At 34.4% G+C, this 16,462-nt stretch overlaps 1 protein-coding gene across 1 annotated transcript; it reads right to left on the bottom strand.

The window, feature by feature from the left end:
- Nucleotides 1–12,086: 12,086 nt before the first annotated feature.
- On the bottom strand, nt 12,087–15,500 carry LOC120178320 (ER lumen protein-retaining receptor-like). The gene is made up of 7 exons (XM_039184191.1): nt 15,303–15,500; nt 14,130–14,395; nt 13,788–13,903; nt 12,854–12,927; nt 12,662–12,725; nt 12,347–12,451; nt 12,087–12,253 (listed from the first exon to the last, which is right to left on the bottom strand). Exons 1-6 carry the CDS (start codon nt 15,391–15,393, stop codon nt 12,415–12,417), a joined length of 648 nt encoding a protein of 215 aa, XP_039040122.1. The 5' UTR covers nt 15,394–15,500; the 3' UTR covers nt 12,087–12,253; nt 12,347–12,414.
- Between the last annotated feature and the right edge of the window lie 962 nt (nt 15,501–16,462).

Genomic DNA, 16,462 nt, shown 5'->3' with positions numbered 1-16,462 from the left:
TCGTTCAGTATCGATACCCCTACTGTGGTATCGATACTACCCTACTATGGTATCGATACCCCTATCAGTATCGATACCAAAATTACCTTCGATGTGGCCTCGTATCGATACCGTTGGTATCGATACCCTCACAACGGTATCGATACTACTATGTTATGGTACCGATACCCCCTCTGGTATCGATACTAATATTAGGTTCGATGTTTCCTGGTATCGATACTTCATCGTTTGGTACCGATACTGATTGAATCAATATCTATACTTCTCACATAATTCAGCCCAATTTTTGCCTATGGTATTGGTACTCTTCTATCAATACCGACACCCCTGCCCAGATTTTCTAGTTTTCAACCAAACTTACCAAACTTTAGCCAATTTTCATCTCATTTACCCCTAACAATACTATATAACACTTCTCTATTTAACTCTACTAACTTTCCTTCATCTAGATACTTAAAACATCTAGTATCTCTCAAATGCACTTGATTCTTAGAATCACACCACAATTTCTAACTTGTTATTTCACTCAACCCATGCTTCTAATCTTTCATTTACCTTATTGACAAGTTAATTTTATCAACAAACATCCATAAACACTCACATTTCAACATATCACTCAAAAACCAATTTTCTTTAATCTCTAATATCTCATTTATAACTTAGTTTTAATCTCCTCTAAACCTTCCTTAAGCTTCCATCATATACAAAGCTCTAATAACCAACAAAAATGAAAGAAATAAACCATTAAATTGAAAACTTACCTTTGAGCTAGGGAGAAGCTTGGTTACAGGGGAAAAGATGAAGAAAAGAGAAAGAAGACTTTTATGGTAACCTAATCTCCTTTTCCCTTATCTTATATACCAATCTAAAATACATTTAAATTTCTCTTCCCTTTAAAAGACTAGAATACCCCCTTAATAATCCATTATTACAATTTAATTTAAACCATTAATTCTACTACTTCTCATCTTTCATTATTTAATAAAATAAATCCTCATTTTTTGAATCATTTTAATATAGTCCCTAAATCAATATTTGGGGCATTACACCAAGAGCTATTGGATATGGGATAGATCACCCTAACATCTAGTCATTTGATGATTTTCTTCACCACCATTTCTTTATTATCAGATTAAGTCTCTTTGGGGTTACACAGAGTTGTCGTGGCAATCATCTAACTGGATCTTGTGCATGCATATTGTAGGGTTGATTCCTTTTGAAGTCTGTCATAGTCCACCCGAGAGTTTTTTTATGTTGTGATAAAGAATTCAACAAAATACTCTCTTTCTCAGGGGTTAGACTAGCAGAAAATATAACTGGCAAAATAGCATTACTATTTAGATAAGCATATTTCAAATGTGATGGCAAAGGTTTAAGTTCTAAAGTAAGTGCATGCTGCAGCGAAGGTTTCGGATGAATGAATTCATTGAAGTCAAGGGGTTCGAATCTCATACTTGGTCTAGCTTGAAGTAGGCTAGAATGTTTCACCTCCAATGAATAGTTCTCGAACTCCGCATTTAATTTATCTTCAGTAAGTCTGTCATTTGCCTCAATTAAGAAAAAATTACCTTGGTAAATTTTTATGCCTCATTCTGAAAAAATTCGCCTTGCCCAAAATTTTTACACTCTTTTATATGAAAAATGTTGTCTTGGCCAAGAGTATTATACTCGTCTATCTGTAAATATTTATCATGGCAAAAATTATTTGTCCCAATTTCCTCCATTGAATCAACGTCTTCAATGTAATGTCATTCTTATGAATCTTCAATATTTAAGAGTGTTGTAGACATTGATCATGACACTTTGATCAACCACCTTCATCATGACTCTCATTTCTCACAATCTATTAGGATGCGCCTAGTGGCTAAGTAAGGACGCCCAAGAATAATAGGCGCATTATCGTCGACCTCACAGTCTAGGATGAGGAAGTGTACTAGAAATATAAATTTGTCCACTTTCACTATAACATCTTCAATTTTGTCCTCGGGATAAACATGTGATCGATCAGCTAGTTGCAAAATTACGATGATTGATCGAGCATTACCTATTCCAAGTTTCAAAAATATGGATTTGGGCATCAGATTTACGCTGGATCCTAAATCACATAGAGCTCTCCCAACATAGTTGTCACTATGGAGCATGGTATAACAAAGCTTCCAGTATCTTTTTGTTTCGGCGGAATTTTACACAGTGCATAACAATATTCCTTCGCCATGGCAACGATTTCTAGTTTTTCCATATTTCTCTTTTTCGTGACAATGTCCTTCAATAATTTGGCATATGAAGGAATCAACTCAATGGCTTCAAGCAATGGAACGTTGATATATAATTTATCAAGTACATCAACAAACTTTTTCAAATGGATTTCTTCGTTGTGTTTCTTCAGCCGTTGAGGGAAGAGTGTAGGGGGCATGACTTCATCTGCTGTAGGTGGGGGTGAAACTTTTGCCGTGGCAATAAATTTTCCTCCATCAATAGGATGACTTGTTGAACCCTCGTCCTTTTCATTCTCTTTAGGCAACTCGTCTTGTTCAACAATTTTAGCTTAAGTTTTAGATTCTTCATGTGTAATGCTATGGTGAGAAAATTTCTTGCTTCTTCCCCTAAACTTATCTTCCATATTAATTTGAGTATCACTCCTCAACGTAAGTGTACTACATTGCTTTTTTCCATGAGGCTTAGTGACCTCAATATCACTAAGGATACTTCCTTGCGAGCGAGAATGTAATGTCATGGTAATTTAGCCCACTTGGTTCTCCAACACTCTCAAAGATGAGCTATAACTTTGTAATAAAATTACTTGGCTTTGCAACAGAGTGCCCTGGTTCTTGATTGTTGATGAGTGCTCATGTATCAAGGCCTTTGTTTAAGCCATGAAATCTTTTTTTGATACCATAAAATGTTACAGTGAAGCTTCGAGGGAATTATAATTTGAGGAAGATGTTGAAACTTTGTTAATATTTTCCCAGGGCATCTGTTGATGCTGAAAATTTGTAGGTTTAGAAATATTTTGTTGTGACCTGTTAATATTTTACAGTATCAGTTTAATCAAATAAAACTTTACCGCAACAAAACTTATCTACCACATGCAAAAATGTGCTAAATGCAACTATATCCAACTAAAATGTTGTGTCAATGGCTTTTAGACAATCAATAACTTAAGTAAAAAGACTTAAAGTATAGTCTTTTTACGGAGTTGTCATTTATCAGTTAGTAGACTGAATATGCTTACATTCACTTTCATCGTAAGCATCATTCAAAGCAATTCATAACCAAACATTTAAATCCTACTACTTAATTAAGTTTACTATAATCTTATCATACAAGTATAATTTGTCATTCAAATTTTGCTCTAATTGAGTCATATATGAATTAACCTTAGACATCAAATTACCATTAGAAAGTAAATTAATTTAACATACTTGACATCAGACTCAAAGACATCTACACTCACCGAATATTATTGACTAAGGAGTGTCTCAGATACACCAACCTTGGCAGCTTTGGACTTTCCTTTTCGGTTTGAAATTACTTCATTCGAATCCTTATATAATAATGGAACCTAATATCATCACAATTCAACATTTCACAATTAATATTAAATGACAAATAACCCTAAATGAATAAGGGTTTAGGGTTTAATCTTAGCTTAGATAAAAAAGAGAGAGAGGTAAAAGCACCGATGAATACAAATTGTTTTATTTTCACTTAAGGATAATCGATTTGAGTTAAAAGACCCTTATTTCAAAGTTCATACAATTAAAGTTTATGGATCACTCAATTTCTTGCTTAGATTTAGAAAAGAACTGCACCAATTGAGGGATTAAGGTGAGTACACTTTAATTATAAGCTTAAGTTTTTAACTGGATGGCTAAAGTCCTTCAATTTTTGCTAGGAAAAGCTTAGGGTTCAATGGATTATCTAAAATGGTGGAAATGCTCATGGATGAAGACGAGTTTTCCCTTTGTCTCTCAAACGTGGGGTTTATCCCGATATTCTCAAATTTACTTAATTTCTTAATTATGGCATTAATCTTAAAATTACACATTTTTTCACCTAGCTAGTAACTCACCCATCAAAGGTAAATTGAGTAATATCTCATGTAAACTTAGGATTTATCCCTTTACAAAATGATCACCATCTTCTCATTTCACATTTCTTTCAATTTAGTCCTCTATCAAAATAAATCTTGATTCCTTACTACTTCCAATTATTTGAATTTAATCTGAACTTAATTTAATAATTCAAAATTCAAAATGAACATCAAAAAATATTTTCTTATCATTAGAATAAAAAAATATTAAATTAGTTTTAGAGATGTTACACACTCTTCAAAAATCGATCTGTAATAACTCATATTGAATTTCTCTTTACCAAGGTCGATGGCAAACCTAAAATAAAGTCCATAATAATCCTCTATTATTTTTATTCAAAAATAAGAATCTACTGTAGCAAATCAATACCACTAATACAACTCCCTAAGATCATAATACATCTTATTACCACAAGGGTGCATAGTAAAAGAATTGCCATGAGTCTCGAATAAGATAGCATGCCTTACATGCCTATCATCATACATGAAAAACATCCTACGAAAGCCAAGACACCATCAAAATTAAAACTATAATATTCAACATCTCCATAATTAACCAACTAAATCTTTCTCTCAAAAATCTTATCATACAACTTCTTATCCTTATTAAGTTGTGACAAGGTGAGCTTAACTTGAAATGTCGCTATTAAAGCACCATCTCCCGATATACTAATCTAGTAAACATCGTTCACAAATTAGTCACAGGCTTACGACTCAATGTATTCACGACAACATTAACTTTTCTGATATGATAATTAATAGAACAAATATAGTCCTTCAATAGTACAATATTACTCGTTTTCCTTATGTTTAACTCCTTTTGAGTCTTGCGACTCTTGTGATATATATATAATACACTTCTCACCTTAAAGATAATGGTAACAAATCTTTAAAGCAAAAATTACTGTTATCAACTCCAAGTACTGTGTTGGTTAATTTTACTCATACAATTTTAACTATCAAGAAGCATATGCTACCATTTTATCATCTTACATCAATATACAAACAAGACTTGTGTATGAAACATCACTATAAACCAAAAAACTTTGTCATAATCAAGCTCAATCAACATCAATGTCTTAGTCAAAACCAACTTTAAACTCTCAAAACTCCTCTACTTTTCATCAATCCACTCAAATGCAACATTCTTCTAGAATAGTTTCATTAAGGGTGATGTAATAATGAAAAATCTCTCAACGAAACTACGATACTACATGCTATGTCAAGGAAACTACGGACGTCGGTCTCACTCTTCAAAGGTTTCCACTCCAATATCACCTATCTTCTTCAAATCTATTTGGATCTCATTTATCGATACAACATGCTTTCGAAACATCACTTTTTATAAATGAAAAGTCACACTTGATCAACTTCGTATAGGGCTGTTTATCCCGAAGAATTTGGAGCACAACTCTAGGGTAGAGAATCAAGCTCTTCCTTCCAACAAGAATAGAAAAGAATATTTTCGTTGAAAACCACCGCAAACTGATCCAAGTACAAATGAAGTAATCAGTTCATCAAAATCATAAAAGCTGTCACAGCCTTAGTCAACCCAAATGACATGACAAGGAACTCGTAATGCTTATGCTGTTAGAGTCGTCGATGCACCTCGTGGTGCAACAGAAAAATTAATTTTTTGATATCTTTTAGAGATATATGTACGATTAACGAATTTAGAAAGAAAGATGTGAAATATTACCTTATTTCGTTTGAGAATAAAATGTTGAGAATATGCATGCAAATTATAATCTACATAAGGTGATGTCAATCTGTTGAGATTCAAGATTAGTGAAGATATACAGAAAATGTATCTTGTATTTCCAATGTATCTGCTAGTATTATATACACATTTGTTCTACTGAGCTGGCTGCAACTGCACAACAGTTTTAACAACCTTAACCAACTCCTAACATCTTGCTAACAACCCCTAACCAACTCACATATTCATACCAACTCATGCCTACATTAATACACACTCACTCTCATGCATTACTAATATTCCAATATTCTCCCTGCTCCTTCGACTCTTTTCTTTTTATCGACATAGCAGTACACGCAGTTGATCTTTGAACACTTCAAACGCTCCCTTTGTCAGTGACTTGGTGAGCCCGTCTGCCACCTGATGACATGCTGGAACTTAGTTCACCTGAAGTTGTTTAGCTGCAACCTTCTCACGAACGAAATGCACATCCATGTCAACATGTTTTGACTGAGCATGGTACACTGGATTCGTACTCAATGCAACATTGCTTATATTATCACACAAATAACAGATGTGTTTCGATTTTCCACACCTAACTCACCTAATAACGAGCTCATCCAAGTAACTTCAGCAGATGCCTCAGCAACACTTCGATATTCACCTCCATCGTAGACCTGGAGACAGTCTTTGCTTCCTCGAACATCAAACTACAAGACATGCACCAAGAAACACCATATTGGCAGACACTGATCTTTGGTCATCAAGGCTTCCACCCCAATCGGCATCTGCAAATGCCATAACATCTTGTGCCTTGCTAGCACCTGTAAATGTGAGACCATAATCCAATGTTCAGCTAAATACTGAAGTATTCTCTTTACTGCAGCCATATGTAGCTCACATGGAGCATGCATTACTGAGCAACCTTGTTAACACTAAAAGAAACATCCAGTCTTGTATGGCAAACATACAAAAGAGCACCAACAATGCTACGATATTCTCGAGCATTTGTTAACAATTCTCTAGTGTCCTGAGTCAATTTGGAGCACCAATCATGGGTTGTTGTGGGTGTAGCACCTAGTAATTTTGTTCTCTCTAGCAGTTCAAGTATATACTTCCTCTGAGACAACACCAAGGACTCCTTGTTTCATTTGACTTTAATGCCCAGGAAGTATGACATCTCTCCTAAATCTTTTAAGGAAAATTCCAGGTTCAACGTTTGCACCACTCCATAAATAACATGAGGGGAGCCACCAGTAAGGATTATGTCATCAACATAAACAAGAATATAAGTAAAACATCCTTCATCATTCTTAACAAACAATGAGACATCAGCTCGAGATTCACTAAACCCATCCTAATCAAACTAGCTTTAAGTTTATCATGCCAATTCCTTGGTGCCTATCGAAGACATATATGCTTTGTGAAGTTTGTACACAAGCAAGTCCCATCAGCAACATACTCCTCAAACCCATGTGGATGCTATATAAACACATCCTTGGTTGGATCACCATTCAAGAAAACATTATTCACATCGACTTGTCTTAGTGGCCAATTTCTTGCAACATCAACTGATAACATTGTATTCAATGTGGCAAACTTAATAACAGGACTATAGGTTTCTTTAAAATCGCAACCAAGAACTTGCTAGTATCCCTTCGCAACAAGCCAAGCTTTGTGTCTTTCTGCAGTTCTATCAGGCCTCTTTTTTATTCGAAATAACCACCTGCATCCAACCACCTCACGATCTGTAGGCATCTTAACAATTGACCAAGTATTGTTCCTTTGTAGTGCATCAAACTTGGCCTGAACAACTTCTCTCCAGCTAGAATTTTAAGAGCCTCATAAACATTGCTTGGGACTTCACTCACAAAGTAGAGGTAAAAGCTTTTGGTTTGAATATGCCATATTTACTCTTGTCATCATCAGATACTATTTATTTGTGCATCGCATAAATTTCCTGCACCTTCTTCAGTCATATTCAACTATTGAGCCTCATCATGTGTACTGACAACCTCAATCTGTTCAGTATTACCATCATTTTGACCAATAACTGAAAAATCACTCAACAATTATTGTTCAGCACTCGACACATTATCAGCAACCTCCACCCTGGGACCTGAACTTGCAGCAGGTAAACTACTTGAGTAATCATTCGCGTTGTCTACTAAATCATGATGGGACCCTGTGGTGCATCTTTCTTCTTGAAGTCTGCTAACATCAATAACGATTTTGATCGAGCCAGATGGTCTGTTGATACTCGATGTGGCAGCAGGTAACTGAGCACATTTCTTTACAAACAAAAATTGCTTCTCATCAAACACCACATGTCTTGTTATATAGATTCGACCATCATCAACAAGGCATTGAAAACCCTTATGTTGAGTGCTATAGCCTAAAAAGGTGCATGGTTTGGACCTAAAATCCAACTTGTACTTCAAGTATGGTCTCAAATGAGGAAAACAAAGGCAACCAAACACTCTTAGCTGTCCATAATCAAGTTTTTGGTGAAATAGCTTCTCGAATGGTGATGCTCCATGCAAGACCCTTGTAGGAAGCCTGTTAATTAAATGAACTACAGTAACAACCGCATAAGCCCAAATTTTAACAGGCATTGATGCTTTAGCAAGCAACACCACGGTAAGCTCTATAACATGGCGATGCTTGCGTTCCACCACTCCATTCTGCTCAAAAGTGTGAAGACATGTAAGCCTGTGTGTAATGCCTGCGTTCAACAAATAGCTTGATAACCTACGATATTCACCTCCCCAATCGCTTTGAACAACCTTGATGGGCAAATCAAACTGCACCTTAACCATCTGCTGGAACATTTTGAATGCACTGATTGCTTGAGCTTTGTCTTTGAGCAAATAAAGCCATGAGTGCCTGGTGCATGCATCGAAAAAGGTGACATTGTACTTGTAACCATTCGAAACAACATGTGAGGGTCCCCAGAGGTCTGTGAAAACTAACTGGAAAGGAGTATCATACACTATTGTAGAAGCATGAAATGGTAATTTATGGATCTTTCCCATTTGGCATGCAACACATGTTTTATTAACACTTGAAGGAAGAATTACATTTATTTCTTTACAAACTTTCACTAAGCTATCATGCGATGGATGTCCCAAACGCTGGTGCCACAAGTCATACACAGCTGTAGACAACTGTGCTGAGTAACTCTCTGCCTTGGACCTATCTTCAGGTACTAAATCAACTACAAAGGAATATAAGCCACCATCTTCCTTCCCTCGAAGTAAAATTGAACCAGTTTTCTCATCACATACACAACACTCATACGCATGGAATTCAAGGAAAACGTTGTTATTCCTAGCAAGCTTTGACACCAAGAGTAGATTCTTGGTTATTCTTGGCACATGCAACAAATCAGTTAACAACAGTACACAGATGATGTAAATAGAGGAGATCTACCAACAGATTTAACATCTAAAACACCACCATCACCAACTATTAATTTACCTGGATTATTAAAGTCCACTGTCTGTGAGATGTTCATGCCATCAGAGCTGACATGGTGTGTGGCACCCGAATCCACCACCTAGTGTTCACGAGCAGCCTGTGACTTGAACTAAGACATCTGATGGGCACCAGATTTTTGATTGGTGCTACAATCACACCCAATGTCCTTACTTGTATTGGAAGCATAGTAAGCATTTCCTGATTCAACCATTGAGTAAGTGTTACTATTGGCTGTAACTCCAGGAAAGTCTTCATCAAACTGATGCCAACACTGATTGACTAAATGGACATTTTTTCCACACAATTGGCATTGCAATTGAGACCGACCCCGACCTCGACCAGTTGATTGACCACGCGAGTACATTTGACGAGACACAGTGTTACGATCAGATTGATCCACATTCTTACTTGACACTTGCCCTTGAGCCATATATGCGCTCATCGGAAGTGACTCAAGCGGATCACAAAATCCTGCTAGTTGAGTCTTAGCATTCAATAACATAGTGTAAATAGTGTCAAGAGACATTGACTCATACATGGTTGTTATAACAACCACAAAAGGTTGGTACTCATGAGGTAACCCCTTTAAAATGCTCGCAACATGCACTGCCTGAGACACAGTGCTGCCACACGATGCTATTGCATCGCATACTTCTTTAACGCGAGTGAGATAAACTCGCATGGACTCATCTCCTTTCTTAAGGGACTGAAGCTTGTAATGCAAGCTGATGACAGCCGTTGTAGATTTGTTCGAGAAGAATTGAAGAACTATGCTCCATACTGCAGAGGTTATTTCAGCACCCACAAACTAAGGTAGCAGTTGTGGACTGATTGTTGACAGTAGCCAGGACGCAAGTGCACTGTCCTGAGCCACATACTCTTTATACATCTCGTTCAATACAACCTCACTAGAATCACTAACCACCGTTAGTAACAGAGCAATCATTGAGCAGTGAGAAGCCGTTCAAGTCTATGGTTGCGAACGGTGAGAAGCACCTGTTGTTTACACAACAAAAAAATTGCTTTATCCAATATGACATTGACTTTTTTATTTGAGAAAGCCTTAGCATTCCTCGAGACACCCTCCATTGAAGAAGCGAGCTGATCAATACTCATTGTGATGATTCTTTGTCAAGCAGCAAGAACAGAAGAAAACCACCCGAATTGTCTAGCGAAAGATACCTTGTTGAGATTCAAGATTAGTGAAGATATACATAAAATGTATCTTGTATTTCCAATGTATCTGTTAGTATTATATACACATTTGTTATGTTGAGCTGTCTGCAACTGCACAACAATTTTAACAACCTTAACCAACTCCTAACAGCTTGCTAACAGCCCCTAACCAACTAATGCATTCATACCAGCTCATGCCTACATTCACACACACTCACTCTCATGCATTACTAATATTCCAATACGATCAAGATACAACATGAAACGTCCTAGCCTCTACGTCATCCACCTAGTCAAAACGAACATAAAATAGAGAATAAAACTGAAATTATTTTAGAGAGTATTTTGCTTGAGTATTTGAAATTACTGCTAGACCATCCTACATAAACACAGTGTTTTCATAAACTTAAAAATCAAAGTCTTTTCAATTTATAAAACTCCTCTGTCGTTTCAATTCCAAATTATCCTGAAATAGAATAAAATAAATCAATTAAAACATATAATTACGATAATTATATATTTTAATTATTATAATCGTAAAATATAATTATCTCATAACTATAATTTTATTTTTACCATATTTATTTTGTAATATACTTGTACATATAATCGATTCACTAAATAACTGTCCAATTAAATTAATTTAATTAATCAATTTAATTCATGTGACAATTAAATATATATTTTCAGCCATACTTAGATCGCTCCAACCATATGACATGACTTTATAGGTTCTTGTAACGTTAGTAGAAATATCTAAATAATTCTAATATTACAAGTAATGAGTGACATCTAACAATGTATCATTGTCACTTAAGTTACAAAGATCATGATTTAACATAATCTTTTTGTGATTAATCATTTTCACATATTATATCATTTTGTATTTTATATCTCAATTAGACACAAGTCATGGAAGGAATAGGCAAAATTGTTTAGTTCGTTTAAAATTTCTTGATATCTTGAGTAGAATATAATAAATAAATAAATAAATAAGTATGATATCTCATATCAATTTATTCAAGCATTATCATATATTTCTAGTCTTTCTCAATTAAGTGGCCTAAGATATTACTCTTATTATGTGAGTGACAAATCTCATTTTGATCAATCATATCCTAATACATAAATCGTGACATGTCTAATAATAAGGTAAAAATATATATTATTACAATCATCTCATGTTTAGTTATACTCTAATGATAATATATATGTCTCAAATCAATCTTGAAAAACACAATCGTTTCTCAAAATTGATCAAATAAATCTTCAATCTTAAGTAACGGCTACCTATTATTGACAGTAAGTTTATTCAACTAACAATAACCTATACACAATCTCATCATACCATCCTTCACAAATAACACTGGAGCTCTCTATGACGATATACTAGACCGAATAAAACCTCGATCTGATAACTCTTGCAACTAAACTTTAAGCTCCTTCAACTATATGCTTTTGTAATTGTTATTTGCAGCTAATTTTATTAAATTGTTCCACCAACTTTTTTTTTTTTAAACATACTACTCATTTTTAGTTTTGATGAAAAAAAAACAAAAAAAAGTTACATCAAATATTTTATTTAATATTACCAATAAATTAATTTATAAAATATTAAAATTTATTCATTAATATATATTGTTTTTGTTTTTGTTGTGTTTTCAATTAAACCATATGAAGAGTTGAAAAGAAAATTGAGCCTCACAAAGTATCCACAGTAAGATATTGTCAGTCAAAATGACTTGTCTGTTAATCTGTCATATAAAGAATATGGCACTGCAATCTCTCTCAAGCCATATGGTAAGCACCAATAATCAAATCAGACAAGCTTTATATCTATGTTGCTTACAAGCTCGCAAAAAGAAACCCCAAACAAAGGACAAAAGAAAGAATGCTAAGCACCAGTAATCGAATCAGACCAGCGTTTATCTGTGTATGCTACTTACAAACTTGCACCATTCATGTCTCAAGCTGGTAATTGAAGCTTTACATTGTTCTTCCAGCTGCAGTCATAGAAAGATAATTATATTTATTACCATCATCAACGTATGTGTAAAGTATTTTCTGTTTTTAGAATGATTGAGGTCGATGCTACTGTCTAGTATGGGTAAGCAACCGACACACGTTCGGTTTTTCTCTGTTTCTTCATGATGTATTCGGAAGATACTTTGACAAAAATGAAACATCAGAGCAACATAGATTGAAGTGCTTACCTTTGGAAGTAATAGTAGAAGAAATCAGCATAAAGCAAGGTCTGGACAAGCCCTGAAACCCAAGCTGAAAGGCAATCATGTTAACAAGGTGTTAGGAATCAGATATACAACATGAAATGTATACACTGCTAAAAGCATTCTCATACACCCATGGGCTTTGTTATACATATATATAGAGAGAGAGACTCATACTTATCCAGTGGACATAGTTCTCCTCAGTAAAGAACCGATAAATCCAGTTCAATACGTAGAGTGCTCGGTATGCACTGCAAGAAATTGAATTATATTACTCCCTAACCAAGAATTAAACATTTAGTCAATCAGACGACTTATTACAATAAAATATGCATATGTATCATAGTGCGAAACAGGAGGCAATATGAAAATCATTCAAGGGATACATTCTGCACTATGGTACTGAAGTTTAATCTTTTGACTCGTTGTATAATGGTTGTGAAAAGAGATGGAACCAAAGGTAGTTTTGCTAATGTTGTGTCAAAAATGATATTACAAAAGGTCAATAAATGTTGAGAGAAAAAGTTCTAAATCATTGTCCTAATATTTCATGACATAATATTCTCATGCCAGCCTCATCTACAATAACCCCAATAATATGTACTTTATTACTCTTTTTTTGCACTTTTCCAATAACTTAATGGAAGCTATGGTTACAGATTGAAGCCACTTTCGTGTAACGAATTCCATGGAATGTCTCTTCTGTTATTCAAAATCAATAAGGAACCTTTTCACTTTTGTTTTGCCTTTCTTAACAACTTAATATAACAGCTAGATCTTATGATGGATGGTTTAATCTTGCCTCAGCTTCTAATTTAAGGTAACAGATAAAATAAAAGCACCACGAGCATGAAACAAATGTTATAGAAGGATATCGGTTATACTGGCAAAATATCAAGTGCAATTAATCGTGTTTCGGAAAAAAGAAAACCAAGCAGAATATGATGTCAACACTGTTTAAGAGATTTTCTCTATTTTCTACCTCACCACATTAACACAAAATGAAGAAACAGTATATCAAAATAGAAGCTGGGAAGTAAGTGTCCTTCACGTAATGTAATAAAATCATGGTAAACTTGAAACTGAATAGGAATTACAGAGTGGAGTTTACCCAAGGAGAAACACATATTGTCCAGTCAAGTTGTCAATATTTCTTGTCCTTTGCAACAATACAAGCTGAGGGAGTATGGCAACCGCTTCCAAATATAAGGAAAATGCCCACATTACCTGCTCAACCAATTTTCCGAGACATATCAATGGATGAAAATGATAGTCTGAAAAATAGTGGAACCTGATAGTCTCTCGATGAATAATTAGTATAAACATATCAACAATGTAATGTAGCTTCTAAGTTCACCGGAATAAATTTAGCAATCAGAACCATGGTCATGATGATTACAAAGAAATAAAACACACTGTTACATTCGAAAATTTGGTGGAAAGATGTTGATACCTCCAAGAAAGTGAACTTCTCATTTATAAGAAGGGCAAGAAATAGGCAAGGCAACATAAGTAAATAATGGCGAAATGTATCTTGGTTCTTATCATAAGATCTACGAACCATCTTGTGCTGTCGCATGTACCATACAATCGAGTAAGAACTCCCCAGGAATATTAACTTCATGATAGTGTTATAATAAGAGATGTAAGTAGTGAATAAATCTAAGTAGCGAGTAGTGAAGACGAGAGCATAAAGTTCCTGAGTCTTCAGGGAAACGCCTGCACAAAGTATAAGAAGTCATATCAAGGATAAAAGATCGAAGCCAATAAATATCAAACTTCTTATAACAACGGCCTTGAATTCCAATTGTAAATGGCTTTAGCCACTAATAACTGCTTAAATCACCCTATCCCACAGAACATTTTTCAAGGATAGAAAAAAAGAAAAACAGAACTTTCCCATAAGCAAATTGCGCAAAACTGAAATAATTGAACTTGATCAAGCAAACTCTAAAGGTGCCATTGCCACCCCAAATCGACTCCTCATAAGGAGAGAAAAAACACAATACCTTAGCTACAGCTATAGTTTTAGGTCTCATACTGCTTGTCACGAAATCCCGATGCTGGCAAGACATAGAAACCGCTAACCTACAGTATAATCCTACAAAATGAAATATGCCTTCTGATTTCCTTACAATTTCCCACCCTGAAGAATACTAGTAATGAAAATTTCAAACCCCAATAGATTTCTGTCTACAAATACAAGATGCCATTTTAGGAACTCAAACATAACAAACCATGAACCCTCACAAATCCGTCCAATACATAACCTTTAGCCTCTTTCTCAATCTTGTCAACTAACAGAACATTAAGTTAAAATCAAAGTCCTAACTGATCATATCTCCTTTATTCTAAAAATTCAAATATACATACATATACATTCAAATTATTAAGAATCCATTCAGAGAAATACATGAATTCACTTCCAATTAATTGAAAAAAAAAGGTCGCATTTCTATTAAGCTACACTTGCACATTTCACAACAAGGTTCTAATTTGGGTATTGAATACAATGTACAACAACTAAAAGAAAACAATAAATTAACTAAAAGAATTCAACTTTTGTTATTTTAAAGACGTACATTATTGAAAAATAAAGAAGAAAATGCAGTGAAATTGGACGTACCTGCACAAGATTTGATGGTATGAATCTTAAGAAGCAAAACAAGAACACTAAACAAATGGGTCATGTCCCCTGCTAATCTGAATATGTTCATTTTCTCTCTGCTCTCTTCTCAAAATTTCGCAAATTCACAAAATTAAAGGGAAAAACGTAATTTGTTGGTCTTTCTGCTTCTTTGTCAGTGTGGAGATGAAACGGGAAAGAATGTTAGAGGGACGAGAAATTTAGCAGATCTCCTTCGATTGGTCAAAGAGAAAAACGTGAAATTTCTTCTGTTCTGTTAACATGGAACTATTTTATTCCTTTTAACTTCCGAGAAGGCAGGAGAAATAGAAAAATATATAGTAGATGGGCCTATGCTGGAATTGGAGCTTGTATGGGTGAATATGGTTAGTATTAGATCTAGTCAAATTGAATTCACTTATTTTATAATTTAAAATTTTATTTAATTTAAGACTTCAGTTGTTTAAGTTTTTTGTCTAAATTTAATTATAAATATTTATAATGTAATGATATTCATTGATTCTAATTTAAACGATTTTCTATAATCATATATCATATCATATATTATATTTTCATATGCAATATATATATCAAGAAAAATTGAAAGACTCAAGTAGAACTTAAAAATCAATCAATTAATTACTAAAATTTATATTTTTAAATTATTGAAATTTTCTCAAAATTTACTTAAATTTTTTAATCGAGTTAACTTTATAACACAAGAAAGTAATAGTAGGGATTTTGACCGGTAACATTAGTAGTGATGATATGGTAATTGGAAATTAAGGAGCAAAGAATCTTGGGAAAAATACGAGGCGATAGAAGTGGAAATCTTCATCATACAAATCTTTATCTTTAGATTTACTTTTTTATATTATAGGGTTTGTAATTTGTCCACGCACAATAAAAGTTTAATCCATAAAAAAGGTTGGCATTTTTTTTTTGAATAATGCTAGGGGAAAAAATTCTCAGATAATGCTACTCGTGGATTAATTGCTTGAATAGGGTGAATGCTACAATACATAGGAGAGATGCATTGTACTCCCTGCATCCAAGCCAAAACTCCCCAAAGTCGCATTATACTTCATGTGTGTTTCCCCTAGTAAGTCGCATAGTGTTCCATGTGTGTTTGCCCTAGAGTCGCATGGAGTCTTAGGGCT

This window comes from Hibiscus syriacus, unplaced genomic scaffold (assembly GCF_006381635.1).
Source record: "Hibiscus syriacus cultivar Baekdansim isolate YM2019G1 unplaced genomic scaffold, ASM638163v2 tig00112347_pilon, whole genome shotgun sequence".
Taxonomy (NCBI): domain Eukaryota; kingdom Viridiplantae; phylum Streptophyta; class Magnoliopsida; order Malvales; family Malvaceae; genus Hibiscus; species Hibiscus syriacus.
The sequence above is the reverse complement of the archived record's forward strand: the minus strand, read 5'-3'. Positions and strand labels throughout refer to the sequence as shown.